This window comes from Xiphias gladius, chromosome 4 (assembly GCF_016859285.1).
Source record: "Xiphias gladius isolate SHS-SW01 ecotype Sanya breed wild chromosome 4, ASM1685928v1, whole genome shotgun sequence".
NCBI classification, from domain to species: Eukaryota; Metazoa; Chordata; class Actinopteri; order Istiophoriformes; family Xiphiidae; genus Xiphias; species Xiphias gladius.
This window is the reverse complement of record NC_053403.1, coordinates 13,452,887-13,470,854: the sequence shown is the minus strand read 5'-3', so window position 1 is coordinate 13,470,854 and position 17,968 is coordinate 13,452,887. Positions and strand designations below refer to the sequence as shown.

Sequence of the window (17,968 nt, the reverse complement as noted above, 5' to 3'; positions counted from 1 at the left end):
GAGGTACAACACCCATGATTATGTCAGTTTAAGAGGATTAAGACTAATACAGAAACCTTAGTTCTTTACGTCTATATTTTCCTTTACCAGTCTGTGCTTCAAATTATGGCTGAATCAGTCTGGGTCCTTGTTTATTAGATCCATTATTGAAATAAGTTATGTCCTAGTGGGAGGGGGGAAAAATGTCACAGTGGTGTGTTCTTAATGGTCTCTTGTGCCATCTTGTGGAAAAACAGAATTCAGAATTTAACCCATGTTCATGAAGAAACATGGGTCTCCACATTCTCAGCAGTTTCAGGTTCCATTTATTGTCACTATACAGGACTTCTAACACAACAAACAGATCATTGCAGCTGTCTGAGCCAGGTACCTTTGTTTATTTCCGCATCAGGAAGGTAAGAAAATTGTACCTTTAGAAAAATCACTGTTAGAAGTGGATAAACTTCTGGTCATTCACGTAGAAATTGGACACGAGATACCACCTTCATACTTACAACTTTATTATTGTCGCCGGGTCGAACGAAGGGAGAAAACAGCAACAGCATCAGGTTTCACAGTATTTAAGACTGGCTGTTCTTTGATCGGTCTCATCCTCAGCCATATTTTAATTTCACTGGTTGATAAATAATACTTATTTTGTCGTGGCCAGCCAGTTTTCTTTCTCTCTATCGTATTCTATGTACGACATACAGTGGAATCCCAAAGTCTTAGACCAGGAATGGGAAGGTGGTCTGGGAGTTTTGTACCCCGCTGTATGTTGTTTGCCTCATTTCTGGGATGGTTCTAATCAGTTACTAATGTAGGCTAGTGGTCACACTTTACTTTAAACCCCCTTTTCAGCATTTATTATCACACACTTTCGTTTGCAGTATGTAAATATTTAGTATTCATTTAAAAGTTGAGACGATTGCCAAGAAAAAATTAAACTGCATGAATCTGCTTTTACAAGTTGAAGATTTCGTGGAGGTTTTTGGGAACTGACAGGCCAATCAGGAGGGATACTAAAATTAGTAGGATTAGGAAAATGTGTTCTCTGTATTTAGATAGATAGACATATATTTGTTCCTCTTCGGCTACCTTCGTCAGTCACGTGACCCTACTTCACATTTGTCCCTGGTGATTAGCCTGGAGCTGGAAAAAGAGTCGCTTGTTTTATGACTTACTTGCTTGAATAAAACAACAAGCATGGAAATTGGGACAGAGATCAGCAAGAAAATAAGAGTGAGTGACACCGTGGGCCGAGCATGAGCGATTTGATCCGGGCCTGTTTAAGAGTAGCGTACCACAGAGGCTTGTAGCTAACATTAGCTTGCTAGCTTAGCGTGTCAGTCGAGCTGAATGGAAACGAGGTTTTTATTTACAAGGCCGAGGAGCGGATTGATACAGCACCCGAAAAGTTAGTCAGCAGGCAGCTTTACAGATGCGCCAGCAGCTTTTTGTTTGATTTTTTAAGGTAGTTCCCGTAACGCCAGGTTTACGCTGCCGGTTACGTTGTTTAGTAGCCCTTCACTATCACCTGTTCTGTAACGTTACTCTTGGTCTGTTTCAGGCTGCTATCAAGGGCAAGCTTCAAGAGCTCGGTGCATATATTGGTAAGTGACTAAAAAGTGGATAAAGATCCTGTTACCCGAGCGACAGCTGCTTGGTTACATGCTGTATGTTGCTGATGAGTTTCCTCTCTCTACCAATTTAGATGAAGAGCTTCCTGACTACATTATGGTGATGGTGGCAAACAAGAAAACCTCTCAACAGATGGCTGATGATCTCTCCCTTTTCCTTGGAAACAACACCATTAAGTTCACAGCATGGTGCGATCACAATGTCATATTTTACCTACAAAGACCATGCACTTCTTGCACCAAACAGTTTAGATACAGTTATTCTCAGTGTGTATTTTATCTGTTTTTGCCGTAACATGAACTTGTTGAATTCTTTTTTTTTTTTTTTTTTTTAGGCTACATGGTGTCCTGGAGAAATTACGATCCGTTGCGGTTGGTAAGTCAGTCTCTATTGGATTTCAGATTTATTGCACTTGTTATCGAGCTAAAAGAAAAAATTGTCTCTTTTATGAGCACATGTGGCCTTTGGAAATTCTGCGTCGCTCATGTTTTCTGCTCCTGCTTGTCTGCGTGGTTGTTCTAGAGCCTGCAACTCTTAGACACCAGCTTCAGTCCGACAGCAGTACTGTGGCTGGGAAGAGCCGAGCATCTGTAAGCGAAGACACCAGGACAGAGGAGCTGAAGGTGTTGACGGTGTCCAGCTCTCACTCTGATAGGACTGAAGCACGTGTGTCCAGTTCTGCCCATGAAAGCAGGTGCTTAATGTAGAAGTGTGTTTGTGCTGAATTTATCAAAGCTAGGATGTTTTTTTTTTTTTTTTTTTTTCCTCAGCATACATGGAAGATTCTGCAAATGAAAATCTCTAATATATCTGTTTTGTCAGCAGGGAGAGAAGAGTAGGAGAAGTTCTCTCACACCTCCACCCCTAAAACCCCCCCCCCCCCTCTCCTCAGGCAGGCAGAGGCTGTTATATCGACATCATGGATGGATGATCTGACCTCGCCGAGTGAGGTAGAAATCGGCACCAACCATGGTCGAACGCGTGGTGCAGCTAGTAGACCCACAGCTGAAATCTACAGACCGGGTCAGAGCAAGTTTACATCACTTAGCTCTGCGGACACGTTTCGGCCCACGGATGGATCCTCTCACACCAGGCAGCAGGACGGCAGAAGCAGCAGAACCTCCAGAACCGCATCCAGTAAGGTAATGTGATTGGATGAGGGTAATGTACCATTTGCTTCAATCAGAGGACTACACAAGTTATCTTTGCTTGTGATGCTTGCTTTTTGTTTGATGGGAAGGTGTAGGCAGAGATTCATAATAAATATGTTCCCCACGCTCAGATCAGGGAGAGGGAGGACGCGCAGGCGTAAAGGCACCAGTAGCGAGTTCAGTGGTGCGAGTGAACCGAGCGGCAGACGAGGACAGTGATGACGTGGAAGAGGAGGATTCCAACTACGGAGGAAGAGGCCTTTCCAGTAGAGTGTCCCTGCCCTCCAAACCAGAACGCAAGTCAGTGTACCACCTCGTATGATCTTTTAAAACATTAAATGGTATGCAATGTGTAATTAGGGGGCAAGCGAGGTTTGCAGTATACTGTAATGTTGTGGCAAATGTGATTTGTCCTCTGTATTGGCATTCATTTGGAATTCATATGTGAAACCGATCTTATTTTACACTGCAGTAGTAGTTATCAGATAAGACCTTTCACTGGCCCTTAGTAAGCAGTGTTTTCTTATGGGGCTGTCGTAACCTGTCTGTGCTCAAAACACAGGCCTTTTTTCTTGCCCTGTTTGTGTAAAATAGGAGAAGAGAAACCCAGACAGTTTACATTCTTTGCTGGGGTTACTGTGTTCTTTCAGACCTACTCTCCCTCCAGCCAAGCAGGCCAACAGGAATCTGATACTGAAGGCAATCTCTGAGGCTCAAGACTCAATCACCAAAACTACAGCCTATCCCTCAAGTATGCTTCCCACTGCTAAACATGTAATCATGAACATTCTGTAATTCAGGCCATTTCTCTCCATGGTCATTATCACTTTTATTACCTTGAACTTTCCCCTACAGTACCGCAGAGGCAGACTGTTCCTGTGGCGCCTCGAACTCGCCTGGCCAGCAGTGAGGAGATGACAGCCGCCATTCAGCTGGTCCAGGAGCACCTCCACAGTCTGGCCCCCAGGGTGCAGGCCTACGCCTCTGCAGAGCTACCTCCTTCCACAGCACCGGGTTTGTGAAGAGTAGAAGTACTACAGCATATTGAGTACCTTTTGCTTTAAACACCCTGCCATTAGGGCTGTGTGATATGACGATATATAGGCGATATATCGTTTCATATTATGCTCTGTAATTTATTTTGTTGTGTCGCAAATAACACTCTCTACGGCTGTATTTTTCATCATTTGGACGACGCTTTGTATTCTCCAACACGGCATGGATGCAGGCAAACCAAAACAAACATGGAGGAAAGTGAACATGACACAAAACGGGGTAATTCCAAACAGGAGAGGGACTCCGGCCTGCCATGACAAAACAAGGAGCTCGTAAATAAAAGGAGGGGCTACTTCTTTGGCATCGCGGCGATGCCACAGAAGTTGCTCGCGAGAGAAATTATGTCACAGACCGGTCCCCACAACAGACTCAAACACCACTACCCTCTTTTACCGACTATGCAAGAATCACACAAACGGTACGGAGAGAGTCTACGGGGAAGAGCCAGAAAAGTAAGAGTCGAGTGCTCAAAACAAACCCCAGACTCAGATGTTGCAAGAGGCTTTTGCCTGCAAGAAGATGGAAGGAGATAAAGCTGCCACTGCAACTTACATCTGCAAAGGCACGGCCCCAGTTTACACAGTCGAGAAACGGGGGTTTCCTGAGTTGGTGATAATAGTTACATAAACTATTTATTGATTGCATTTACGGAAAATGTGCTATATCGTGGTATGTACCGTTATCTGGATATGAAATCACCTTTACCGGGATGTGAGATTTTGGTCATATCGCACAGCCCCATCTGCCATCCAAAGGCCAGAATCACAGTTAACGTACTTATTGTTTAGTGAGGTAGACTAATAAGCTAATGTTTTCCGTATTAAGACTCCAGAGCGTTAGGATAACCAAGGAATCTCATTTTCGGATATGCATGTGTAATAATGTATGGCCAGACAGAATGAGTAGGTAGCTATCGATTTTAATCATTTCAAGTGAATTAACATCCGAAATTGAGTTACAGGGTGATTAGTAATGGACTATTGGAGGAACAAAGTCTGGTCTTACTTTTCGTGTGATGTTTGGTTCATCTTTTTTGATGTTTGATGTTACATTTTCCTCCCAGCTCCAGTGAGATCTTTAGCTTCACGCCTCCAGTTGGACTTAGCAGAGAGCAACGACAGACGAGAGCAGAGTGACTATGGTGAGTGTTGCTGACGGGGCAACTTTTGAAAAGTGCTTCAATAAAAGTTTCTTCCTACAGAGGTTTGCTCGACTTAGCACATTTGAAAGTAGTAACTAATGATAAAGATCCCAGAAGATGCCCAATGGATTGTCTCCAGCGATGCATTACACTGGTATGCCTGCGTTTTGTGATGTGCCTCTAGGTGTGGAGGTCGCTGCTGGAAGTGAGGCAAAGACATTTGATACCCGCTCCTTCATTATGAGTCGACCTCAAATGGAAGAATCTCAGGCCAGAGCTCAGCAGCGTCTTCAGGTCAAAGGGGAAGTCCAGTCTGCTTTACCACGCACTGTCCAGGCCAGGTACACACACACACACACGCACACATATACCCACACACACTACAGAATGTTCCCAAATCTGTCCATACATACATAAACATAAGTATGTGCTGTTGGCAATTTTGTTTCCTTGATTGCTGAATTGTCACACATTTTATTTTGTCCTCTCTTCTTTGTGGATTTTTTTTCTTTTTTTTCTCACGGTAGTAAGGAGAGGGGAGACTCTGCCAGCCCCAAGTTCATAGTGACATTAGATGGGGTACCGAGCCCGCTGGGGAACCTTGCGGATTGTGACATAGAGCTGGATGACGTGAGGCCACCTACAAAGGTCACCGAGGCAACCGTCCACGTCAACAGGGAGCCCAAAGTCAGCATCCTTCACAGACTACAGGGAGTGGTCACATCATCAGAGGGTGTGTCTTGTCAGAATCCTTACTGTATTTTAGTATGATACTCCAATAATAACAACAGACTTTATTTATATAGGAAACACAGTAACAAAATGTTTTTAAGTTTTCTAGTCTAATCTCTTTTACATTCTGCCCTCTTTTGATAGATAATTTGATGGACGTTGAGATGGTGGAAGAGGACGACGTCCCTTTAAAGAAACAGAAAGTTATGGAGCGCTGCAAGTTCTGGCCAGTCTGTAAAAGTGGAGACGAGTGTTTGTACCATCACCCTACAGCACAGTGCAAGTGAGTAATCTTGTTCAGGACCAAAGGAAATGATAATGGATGTTTTTTTTTTTTTTAATCACTTAGCACTCAATCAGACCCCATTCTTCGTGACTTTATGTGGTTTTTTTTTTTTTTCCCCAAAGGACCTTTCCCAGCTGCAGGTTTGGGGATAAATGCCTTTTCATCCATCCGAATTGTAAATACGACGCCAGGTGCACTAAGCCAGACTGTCCCTTCACTCATGTCAGCCGCAGAGGCACAGTTGCTCCTCCACCCAAGCCAGGTTCTCTCACTGTCATTGTATCGCCATAAAGCACCATTATAAAGCAGAATTTAGCTTCATGTTAGCAGTTATCTGTATTTGTAAGAGTTTTGGGTCTGCATCTCTAACTGGATTATTTGTGTTCACAGCAGCGCAGCCAGTGCAAACCACGAGTGTGTGTCGCTTCTTCCCAGAGTGCAAGAAGATGGACTGCTCGTTTTATCATCCCAAGGTAAAAACATTGTGAAGTGCACTTGTGGAGCTTTGATTACATAATTCTATTTTAATGCATGTAGGATTCGGTGTAAGCGAAGGAGTTTTTAAATTTTTAAAAGCTGGTGTTTCTCTTTTAAACAGGCTTTTGAAATTCTTAGCAATTCCGAATTTTGGTTCTCTCTCACCTTACAGCCTTGTCGCTTCGCGGCGCAGTGTAAACGAGCTGGATGTACCTTCTACCACCCAACCACATCCGTGCCTCCGAGACACGCCCTGAAGTGGACAAAAACACAGAGCAGGTGAACAGATGGGGGATAAGGCAAAGGGAAAGTCACATAATACCAAATTCCATACGCTCGGAGTTTGTAGCTCGTGGATAGTATCTCCTGCATCAGACCACAAGGATTGAGCTCAGCTGATGTATGAGGGCGTTTCACCCAAGGAAACATTGAGAGAAAAAGAGAAGTTAAAACTAAAGGCGTGATTTAAGAAGTGTCATCATCTATATCTGATTTGATAATGTAGTTGAAATTTTTCATCCTAATTGTTATGCATTATTATTCAAATATAAAATTACAGTAATAAAAACAAAGACGCATTCAAGGTGAAATGCAGCTTATAAACCAACGGAGTCATATTTTTTTTTGCACCTGCTAAACGCTTTCTGTCTTCCTCTTTCACAGCTAATTAAGTCCAGGGAGTCTGACAGAAGTCCGATGGTCGACATGTGAAGCTGTGGAAGATGCTCTGGATCTGTGTCTATGGATTTTCATTCCTAGATTTAACTGTTGTTTCATTTTATTTTATTGTATTGTTTGGACTGATTTTTAAGAAAACTGTTTTGTCAGATGAACAATCGGGTTTTTGCTGATGCCCTCAAATCATTAAAAAAACTCCACAATGAAGTTGACATTTATCTCCTCTCATCATTTGTCTAATGGTCTTTAGAGTGTGGTTCACGGGGATGTTCACCACTGACAGAGGATCTTTATTTACTTTATCAAACAAATAAAAAAATAAATAAATAAAAAGGCCGAGTCGAGTAGCTGTTGGCTGTTTAGTGGAGCTTTTGTTCTCTATTCAAGGATGAGCTCAGGTATGAGTCACACGCAGTAGCACATTACAGACGAGCAAACACAAAACACAGAATTAAACATTGAATTTTGCAGTTGTATTCATTGTCAGCAATGGGAAAAAATAGGTCTGATAAACCATGAGATGATGCTACACTTTTTTATGAATCTCATCTACGACTGACTTTATTAATATAGTCATGTGTTTTGCATCTATTAACGCATCCACTTAGGCTTTGAGATGATGAGGAGCCTCAAACATTGCAGTTGTATTCTGATTGTTTCTTTCTACTAAAACATGGAAATAAAGCCACTTATGAACAACTGCTCAAACATAGAAAAAGTCCCAAATGTATTTTTTCACACCTAGTAACCAGATATAACATCAGGATTGCCATATGGCAATTAATCTGGGTGGTTTGTGTGTTTCTCTGTGTGTGGGATATCACAGTCTGAAAGTGGAATCTGTGGTCATCAACGGGATTAATGCGCTAATATAAACTCAATTCCCCTCAATTCAATGGATTTTTACTCAATGATGGTAACAGTCAACATCAAATGAAAAGATCAGCGTTTAAGTGGAATGAGTTCTATTCTAAACTTAGAGATTTTGCTGTGTGTACTGGCAAGAGAGTGGGTAAAATGCTTGGAGTAATATATATATGAAATAGCTTGAGTTATCAGGAATATATGATGTTTGATTTATTAATAAATCAAATATAGGCAGGGCAAGACTGCGGGGTGTCATCAAAGATGGAAGCGAACATTTCAGCCTCAACCGCATATGAACGATGCAGTACACTCAGATATCACGAGGCTTTATCGGTGAGTGATGTAGGTGATTAATTCTGAACATTTACTATGACTAAGGTCACAAATCGTGTCGCTCCATCGGTGTTCGGGCAGCCTTCCTCACTGCAGCCGCAGTTCCATCCCCCGCCACCAGGGGCCGCTGCGGCGTGCGCCGACGGTGACGTCACGCCGGTCCCCACTCAAAAGCCCCGTTCGCGCCTGCGGTCGTCGCCGGGCGCGGTGGCGCGCGCCTGTAATCCAAGCCACCGGGAGGCTGAGGCTGGCGGATCGCTTGAGCTCAGGAGCTCTGAGCTGCGGCGGACTATGCCGATCGGGCGTCCGCGCTAAGCTCGGTATCGATATGGCGCTCCCGGGGGAGCCCGGGACCGCCAGGTCGCCTAAGGAGGGGTGAACCGGCCCAGGTCGGGAACGGAGCAGGTCAAAGCCCCCGTGCCGCTCAGTAGTGGGATCGCGCCTGTGAATAGACGCTGTAGTGCAGCCTGAGTAATACAGCGAAACCCAGTCTTTTCGCACTCGCCGCCAAACCGCCGTCGCGACACCCGCACTCGCACGTCGCATCCTCCCTCCACTCGGCCGCCTCGTCGCCGACTCCTTTCCCTCCTCGCCCCCCGTCGAAGCCCGCAGAGACCTGCCGCTCTGCTTCCCCCGTTACACCGCCTCCACCTGGAGGAGGGCGGCTACTGCACCAACCGCGCTCGACACTTCTCATCGTGCCCTGCAGGTGGGTCCGAGGGGAAGCCGCAAGCCAACTGCCGCCGCTGTCCGCGACGGCATTGTCCGACCTCAGGCTTTAACGCTGGCGTTCGTTCTCGACTTGAACGCGGCACCGTAACAACCTGCGCGCGGCATTGCCGACACCGTGTGCCTCCCTACCATGTACTGTCCGTTATACAAGACTGAGAGCGTCGTCCCGTGTGTGTTTCCATGGTGTCTGTTCACATTCAGAAGATCCTCATACACGATCTTTTACAAGGTTCATTCAAATAACTAACAGCGACAATTGGGTTTAACATTGCAGGTCCCCACCAACTAGTCTATTCTTCCCATGCTTCCCATGATCTTTTTTCTCGTCCTTCCCCTGGATAAGAGATGTGATTCATTCGTGATCTGACCCACCGAAGAGGCTGACAAATCTCAATCTACGTTTTTTTTTTTTTTTTTAGGATTCTTGCCCGTCCGTGGCGATCTGGTCGTGGCAGAATGACACATGAGCACACACCGGATCGTTTGTGGACCAAATTCATGGATTTTTTTTTTTTTCTCCCCTCAGTTGATGAGGAGGTGTCGCCTCGTGTCCGGATGCAACACGCAAAGGCTACGATATTTTGGAATGACTGCAGTTATTCATTCCCAAAAGAGGAACAGCCTAACGTGTATTTCTAAACATTGTGTTAAACTATGTGAGGGTGGAGACTTACCACCATGACAAACAGTTGACATTACCAGCCAACCACAAACTGTTCTAGTTGACATCATAATAACCCATTAATCCAGCTACAGTTCCTGCTCAAATGTCCAAATATTGGTCAAGCATTAAGTTTATGAAGTAAGCAAGCAGTGTAGCTGTATCTGAGGGGCTAACATGACTTCATATCAGCATAATGCTGTTTGTGAGGTTTGGGTCACAAAAAAGGAAAAACAAAAGTCAGGTTTTCATTGACTGGAGTTTACAAATTTGCTCTCATGACTCACGAACGGCTTTTGTTTGGAGGTGAATATTTATTCCTGTTCAGCACAATCAAACTCACAATACACAGTCACTTTTACCGTCATCAGCGTCTACGTGGTTCTTCACCTTCCCTCGACCATTTGGTGCGCACCAGCCACCTCCCACGGTCATTTCCATGGAAGAGAGACCACAAGAGAGGGCTTCGCCGTTTGCCCTCTCGACAGACGCTGCTCGAGAGGTTTTTCCAAGCGAGCGAGGCCTGAAGAAGGAGTGCGGCTGCCGTCGAGAGCGCGGATTAAGATGAACTGCGCGCCTGTCACACCTCCCAAGGCTTGAAGGGCGCTGCCATCGACGGGCCGCTCTCAAGCCTGTCACGGCTTCTGAGGATTGAAATGGTAAAGAGAGTAAAAAAAAAAGCTTCTTCTCTTTTAATAAGGGAACCGATCGCAAACAAACCGACGTTTCAGCGAAATAATTAAAACGACAAATGAACCAGAATTACCAAAAGCTTTACGCATTTTGAGATGATGAATGGAACATTTTAAAGACCGAGAGCCAGAACACTTCTAACTCCTTAAGGTCATTTAAGTTCTAATACAGATCGAGCCACATTAAGTCGAAGCCGCACTCTTGGTTTGTTTTTTCCCCACAGCTACATATTTGTCCTGTATTCTGTCTGTGTCCTGGTTAAAGCAGAATTTAACTAATCTGCTTTCCCCTTTGTTCTCTCTTTTCTCTTTACAGATTCGACTCTTTTGGACAACGTTAAATGCCAAGTATTAGAAATGTCTGCCCTTGCCCAAGCTCTTCAAAATTCCTGTGATGGTGGAACATGTTTTTGTGTGGGAGGACTGTTCTGCCAAGCAAAGCTGTTTTGGTCCTGAATCTTTTTTTTCTTTTTTTTTTTTCACAAGAAAATCTAGTTCTTGCACCACCAAATGCTACTTCGTGATGGGGGCAAACAAGAAAATAATGCACGAGTAAAGGGCACAGCAGCTTTAGATTCGTCACCCCCCCCGATTTTTACGCGGCTTTTGTCGTTGGACGTTAAACTATCAGTATGTATCAAACACACACACACACACTCCATTAGGCGCTTAAGTCATAGTTTGAGAACACAAACATTTTATTTATTTCCAGTACGTGTTTCCCCTCACCACTGTGTACATTCAGTGAATATTTAAACTCCTCAAACTGTACATTTTCTTGAAGATTCCCCATGATTCAGCATCCTCAGAAAGTCATTTAGAGTGAAAGACAATGAGGGAATTCTAGGTGGGGTTTTGGGGAGCCCCTTAGCATTTCTCAATGCCAAGGCCATCAGCATTTGCCTCACCTCATCGCAGCTGGCGTGCCACAAAGCAAGAGTGTGTGGTAGAGTTCTGGAAATTACCAGGAAGTATGTGTAAATATTCACAACCCAGTCATCCATGTGTGATTTTGGGATGCGCTGTCTCTTGAGGATTTAGTCGAAACATCATATTGTATGTGGCTGCTATAAAAAAAAAAAAAAAAAATAAAAAGAGGACACGCACACACAGAAAATCACACGTGAAAAGGGGGTTGCAGCAAAGTTAATATCTTGTCTTTAAGGAGAAAATTATTCATCTTGACTTGTGATTGTGCTGCTACCTAAAAATCCAAACATTCATTTCTGCGTAAATATTAGTTCCTCACGTGTAGGCAAATTGGTAATTATCTGAAAGTTTTTTGAGACCGGTAATATCCACCCATATTTATTCATAGTGTTACTTAAACCCTCAGTGTGTTTTTTTTCTGGAGTTTACAAGATTACCTTATGTGCTTTAACTTTCCATCAGACATGTGACTTCCAGTCTAATGCAACTTACCCCGATTCTTACCAGAATCACATCAAACGCAGCTAATTGGGTAGACAGCTAGTCTCGCTGTGTATGTGTGTCAGCGAGAGAGAGAGAGAGAGAGAGAGAGAGAGAGAGATAAAGAAAGAGAGCATAGGCGAGAGTGAAAGCAAAGAAGGAGTGACAGAAAAGGAAAGAAAAGAGGGAAGAAGGAGCCTCATTACTCATTAAGTGGTAAGCTAAGTTCTTCTCAGCTACTCGTTCTGCTACACAGCTCCTCTCTCTCTCTCTCTCTCTCTCTCTCTCTCTCTTCTCTCTCTCTCTCTCAAACGCACACACACATACTCAAAAACACAAAGCAGAAGTGGACAAAGACACACGGTTTCAGTCGCCACGGTTGGCTATGGCTCAGGGCTCTGACAGCAATGACACCAGTTACAAGTCCCCATCACCTGGAAGCAGGCCGGTAAGTGAGCTCTTCCATTTACTTTCTTAACGCGGTATCCAGTTGATTTGGTTGCCTCCTGTTTTCACTGAAGGTTTACATGTAGTTAAGGCTTTCTGAACAACATTTTAAACTCAAATCCTGCAAGTTGAACACTTCACCCTTCTGCTAAATCTTTGATTGGATGTAGTCTTTCATGCATATTGTTGTGGGCAGCGACACAGCATGTCAAACACTAGTTCTGCCTCTGCTGGCTCGTTTCACAGTTCCTCGGGGTGTTTCACATGCACACATGGGCTTGGGGCATGATTCACTTCAAGTGTAGGCTTTTCTGAATTGCAAAAAAATCATCCCTTGTCCAAGTAGGAGGAATCCTTTGTTTTTTGGATGTCCTCAAACTGTGAATGATTTGAGAGCTGTCAAACAGAGTATGTGGTGTAGGTCTCCTGCATGAGACACTGCCCATCATCCTCAGTGCTATCTACTTTCACGTGCGCTGGTCTATGGCACATTGTTACTCTTTTTCTTGCTCAAAAGCATTAAGGACACAAACCAGTCAGATGCTTTTTTTTGTATACATTTTACAAGCTGGGAGCCTCACTGTATGCGGATGGAGCAAGTTTCCAGCGGCATCCGATTGTGTTTGAAAATTTCAGCAATACGCTAACGGACATTTCAGAAGACGTTGGATAATTAATTTGTAATCTCTTTGATGTACAACTGACTCAGCATTTTGAAATGGATTAGTTATTACGATACCAAGAAAATCGAGCGTTCAGGACATGAAACAGGGTGTGCGTTATACCTAACCGATGACTCAGCCACACCCTCGACCCAGCCCTTCACATTAGGTGTAATGTTAAACCCATCTTCTGTGAAACTGTCATTAAACTAGATGGCACTTCCACTAACACATTCCCACCAGTGAGGGCCAGCGATCTAATCTCGATCAACAAGCTTCTAGCAAATGAGCTTTTTTCAGATTCAGGAAACCCTAGGTTACCACTTGATGTTTGTGTATCTGCGCACACATTAACCGTCAGCATTTGTATTCTGCTAGAGCTCCACAGATGATGCAAAGAAGGTGATGCGGAGGGAGAAGAACAGGATTGCTGCTCAGAAGAGCAGGATGAGGCAAACTCAGAAAGCTGACAGTCTACACTTGGTGAGGAGACCTTTCTAATGCACACCGCACTCACACACCAGAACAATTTAACACTGACCACTACTTCTCAGGACATTTTGCCGAAGAGACACAAGCCGTAACAGCAAAGATATTACATGGTATTAAATGTACTGCCGGTGTTTCTTAATGAAGTACCGCACGGTATTTCGCAGTAAAAACAAAGCTTGCACCTCTGAAGGATCGTTCTGTACACAGGCCACATTTTCAGCTCCGAAAGCCATCATTTTGTAATAGTTCAATTGTAATGCCATGCTTGTTACAAATCAGATTATCTATAGAAGGCACATGCCGAAGGTTGTGTTTAGCAGATGTAGCATTAGTTTTTTTAAGTTCCCATACAGCGCTTTGAAGCCACTGGGAATGGATTTGTACTATATTTACAAAATGCTACCTGACCATGTGGTGATGTGTTATGGCTTCTGTTGGGCTGCACACTTGGACGCTGCTCTGTGTGTTTGCAGAAGCTTAAGGAATAAATTAGCGTGTGTGGGCAATCGCTCCCCTTTGCAGCAGAATCCAGCACCAGAGACTGCAGTGCTGATTCTGATGACGGGAGTGTATTCGGGCCAGCAGCTTTGCTCATCACTGCAATTATTCCCTTATTCCTCTCATTTCATGTGATAGCTGGTAGTCAGTGTAAAGGGATGACTCTGTCATTTCAGCTTTAACTTGTTTGACTTTGCCCCAGATGAGTCTTGTATTCAGTAGCTAAAACTTCAAAAAGACTGCAAGCATTTCCTCCGTCCTTCCTCCAAATATCTGGATTTGCAGGAATTCCTCAATGAGAGGCTGCGCATTTCCAGTTTCTTTCTAAATCTTCAGTGACCCAACCTGCGTGTGCAGCAGGTCTATGAACGCAGCGATTATGTCATGAATACTTAGTATCTTTAGTCAGTAACTGTGCATGCTGCCACCTTTTAGATCAACCCATAATTCAACACACTGACCACGTATCCACTCCTTGTGTGACTTCCTTGTTCAAGAAGATCGGGTGCTCTACTGCACTCCGTCATCATGATGCTTTTAGAGCAGCTGTTTCTGTGAACATTATCAGATGAACTGAAAATATTTTGACCTTCAGAAAAGCCACATTGTAGGCAGTACATCCAGTGTAACTGATTTGAATATATCAGAATCCTTCTTGTAAAGTATGGTGTAAATTATCTATCTCTTTAAACCTTTTCAGAGTCACAGTGAACACAGTGGGACCACAGAAAAAATTCTGTGGTTTTGCTTTTGTCGTCTCACTAGATAAACAGGAAGGTGAATTTTCCCTCTTTGTGACACTCAGGCCTATTTCCTGTTTCTTCAGTAGTATTTTTTTCTTCCGTGTAAATGAGGTTGACATTGTACATCGTGGGCAGGAGGGGAGAAAAAGGCAGTCACTTCTTGTAAAGCGCTGATAGTAGTGGGCTGGATTTGGCTAAGTGACGCAAGAACAGGGGTTTGCCCAAAGGTTCTGTGAAAGAAAGGACCCGCTGCTCAGTATTATAATCTTTAGGCCATGGTGTGATGACCTTTTCGTCACCCAAGTGGAAGATTTCTCCCCCCTGCTATTCCCACACAAAAGAGGAAAAAATTTTTAGCAACTACTGACGTGAGCTTTGCTCTACTCTTGGTATCTCAAAGTTGAAAGCTTGTTTTGGAAAATGTAATTATATCATTCAAACCGTCAGAGTGGCACTTTTTTAGATTGCTGCCTTGTGAGGTGCAGGCAGTTCATATTATAAAGTTTATGTTTGAATCAATAGTCATATGTTGACGTTAAAGAACAATGCTTTTGCAATTTTTGGCACTTTAACAACGCATTTTTTTATACTTAACTTTACTACAAATTAGATTTTGAATGTGCTTTTACAAATCCCCCAAGCAACCTTGGCTCTTCACTCATTTAAGTATAGAAAGAAAAACGAGATCAACAGACCTTGAAGTTGCACGAGATAGCTCCTCTGTGACATTGAAAATGATCTCCTTGCTGATTGTAAGGTAACTCAACAAAGTAACAAAAATAAAAGTAGCACAGTAGTGTTTCAGCATGTTTTAGCAAAGTATGCAAACTATTTTCCAGTACCACACTTCTATTCTTTTAATACACATTTTTTCCTAGCACGACCGTTCTTTCTATAGTTTTTCCGACGTATAAAAGTTGATTTGCAGGGACTTGCCGAAAGTAGGCAGTCCATCACAACGAACTCCATCCACTGTCTGCCTATTATTATTTTTGAGTCATTATGCACTAGAAAGCACAAAGTAAATGTGTGCCACCACAGATGAGCTGTCTGCATGTTGAAGCTCAGGGCTACTGTACTGTGCCATGAATTTGGAAACAAGGCTAAGAGTCTACAGCTGTGCTAGCAGCTCAGTGAGGCTGCACTTAACCACAGCGGTGCTTTAAGATAAATGCTAACATACGCAGGCTAAGATGCTCACAACGACAATGCTAGCCCACTGATGTTTAGCAGGTATGATCTTTGCCATGCTAACTGCCCCAGTTAACATGGTAGCATGCTAACATTTGCTATTTAGCTCTAAACACAGTGCGACTGAGGCTGATGGAAATGCCATTAACTTGACTTGTGTTTGGTCACGAACCAAAGTCCTACATACATTTTAAGATTTGATGAAAAGTCCGGGGACCACCAAAGTTTTGCTAAAGAGGATATGAATGTGTGTGCCAAACTTCATGGCAATCCATCTGATAGTTATAATGAATTTTCACTCAAAGCCACAACTGTGAGCCTCTTAATGGTGCTAGATTAAAAGTCAGGGGATCACGATGTAGCGTTCATCCTCTGGGATGATTAAAAATCTACTATGTTATGCTTTGGAAAATGGACAGGGGTGAAATAAACTCTGATTTGTGGTTAAAGCACTAAAACATGGGGGATAAAATACCTGTGTGGAAACGCTATCTAGTGCTAAAGATTTGGCTTTTCATTGATAAGATTTGAAGGGTATCACTTTTATATCATCCAATCTGACCACTTTTATCACTGATAAAAGACGTTCCTGCTCACAAACACTCTGCCCCTGTACGTTTCCAGGAGAGTGAGAACCTTGAGAAGGAGAACGCAGCCCTGAGGAAGGAGGTGAAGCAGCTGACAGAGGAGGCCAAGTACCTGTCGTCCGTGCTGAGCAGCCACGAACCTCTGTGCACGGGCCTGGCTCCTCAGACCCCTGACCTCCTCTACCCTCCTCATCACAGCAGCTACCACCACCAGCACATCGCTGTACCACACTACCAGCACTGACCTGGCTGACTCATGAGAGGGCCGAAGACGTGCTGCGAAACAGATGACTGACCTCAATGGAGAGAGACAGACTGGAGATGTGTCCATGAATGTTAGCCATTGTTCAGAACTGATCAAGGAGTAACATGACAGGCTGATATGTCTGCCAAACAACGACGGCTTGGAATCCCCACTGTAACATGCAGTATTCAGAACTATTTATTTGTGCTTCTACTCATCTATTTGCTTTTATCTGATTGATATCAGTGATCCGTATGTGAACTTAAATGGCTCGATGGCAAGAATTATCAACCAGTCTATGTTTACATTGGGTGAAATAACCAACTTACTATATGTTCGGGTGACTCAGTCAATATTTTTGTAAATTGCTTATTTTTAATGTCATAGAGAGGACCGTTGTCATCCTGTCAGGTTTAGAGGTTCTTGTGTTACTGTGTGTTTCAGTGTGTAAATGTAGATTGATAATGCTCAGGACCTTTTTGACAGATTTGAATGTGGACAAACAGAATGTAACATCAAGATCCTAAACAGGCTTAGATGTACCAAAAAGAAATGACATGCTCTTAAGAATGGGCATTCAAAGGGTCTTGACTAGAGTACTGCTTTCGTGTTAGAAGACCCAGCAGAGATATTTATTAAATGTGATGCCTTTTGGGTGATAGTTTCTGATATTTTCTTCAGAGGGTTGTTAGTCATGCCTTTATGCAGTGGGTTTTTTTTTAAAAAAAAAATCTTTGTCAGGACAGCAGGGTGTGTGAAGTCTGCATCGATGCTGATAACAGGGGACATGTGACAAACCACCTGGGTGTTTTATTTCTCTGATGAGAGAGTCCCTAGATGGCACTGTTTACTTGTATGACAGACAAAGTTACAGTAGCTTATGTTTTAAAGCACAAGAATAATCATTCATGGCATGTCCTGTGTGGGTATGAATTATTTTTTTCATCTTGAGCAAAGCTGAGGGTTTTATGTCATTTTCATTTCACTTCTACCACAATGAGTGGTAAAAAAATAAATAAATAAATGACCTGTCGATTCCAATGGTTTTAAACTAAGACGTGAAGTTGTAATAAAGTGGTTATAATGGGCATGTTTTATAAATTCTTCAACGGACACACTGTGAATATACCAGATAAGAATTAGTGGCCACGGCCGGTCATGTTTGGGTGTAACCGTGCCGGAGGTGTCAGTGTTACAGGCTGTCCTGACCCCACAGAGAACAGTCCATTAAACTCCGCCCTTGTGCCTGTGTTGTTCGACTTGTTTCA

General features: G+C 43.4%; 2 protein-coding genes across 3 annotated transcripts; both read left to right on the top strand.

The window, feature by feature from the left end:
- Positions 1-1,058: 1,058 nt before the first annotated feature.
- zc3h14 (zinc finger CCCH-type containing 14) lies at positions 1,059-7,370 on the top strand. Its single transcript, XM_040126140.1, is given in 17 exon segments — positions 1,059-1,221; positions 1,550-1,592; positions 1,694-1,808; positions 1,955-1,995; positions 2,143-2,316; positions 2,443-2,762; positions 2,908-3,071; positions 3,422-3,522; positions 3,627-3,785; positions 4,891-4,968; positions 5,153-5,309; positions 5,496-5,701; positions 5,845-5,983; positions 6,109-6,248; positions 6,377-6,459; positions 6,636-6,742; positions 7,127-7,370. Coding segments are annotated over 17 exon segments (2,067 nt in total). The 5' UTR covers positions 1,059-1,185; the 3' UTR covers positions 7,131-7,370.
- Positions 7,371-8,980: 1,610 nt separating this feature from the next.
- batf (basic leucine zipper transcription factor, ATF-like) lies at positions 8,981-17,772 on the top strand. Of its 2 annotated transcripts, none has more exons than XM_040124503.1 (4): positions 8,981-9,050; positions 10,743-12,284; positions 13,324-13,428; positions 16,494-17,772. In XM_040124503.1, the coding sequence occupies exons 2-4, from the start codon at positions 12,222-12,224 to the stop codon at positions 16,698-16,700; spliced, it is 375 nt and encodes a 124-aa protein (XP_039980437.1). In that variant the 5' UTR covers positions 8,981-9,050; positions 10,743-12,221; the 3' UTR covers positions 16,701-17,772. The 2 variants fall into 2 exon arrangements, with proteins under 2 accessions (XP_039980437.1, XP_039980438.1); XM_040124504.1 differs by lacking the exon at positions 8,981-9,050 and adding an exon at positions 10,359-10,393.
- Positions 17,773-17,968: the final 196 nt, after the last annotated feature.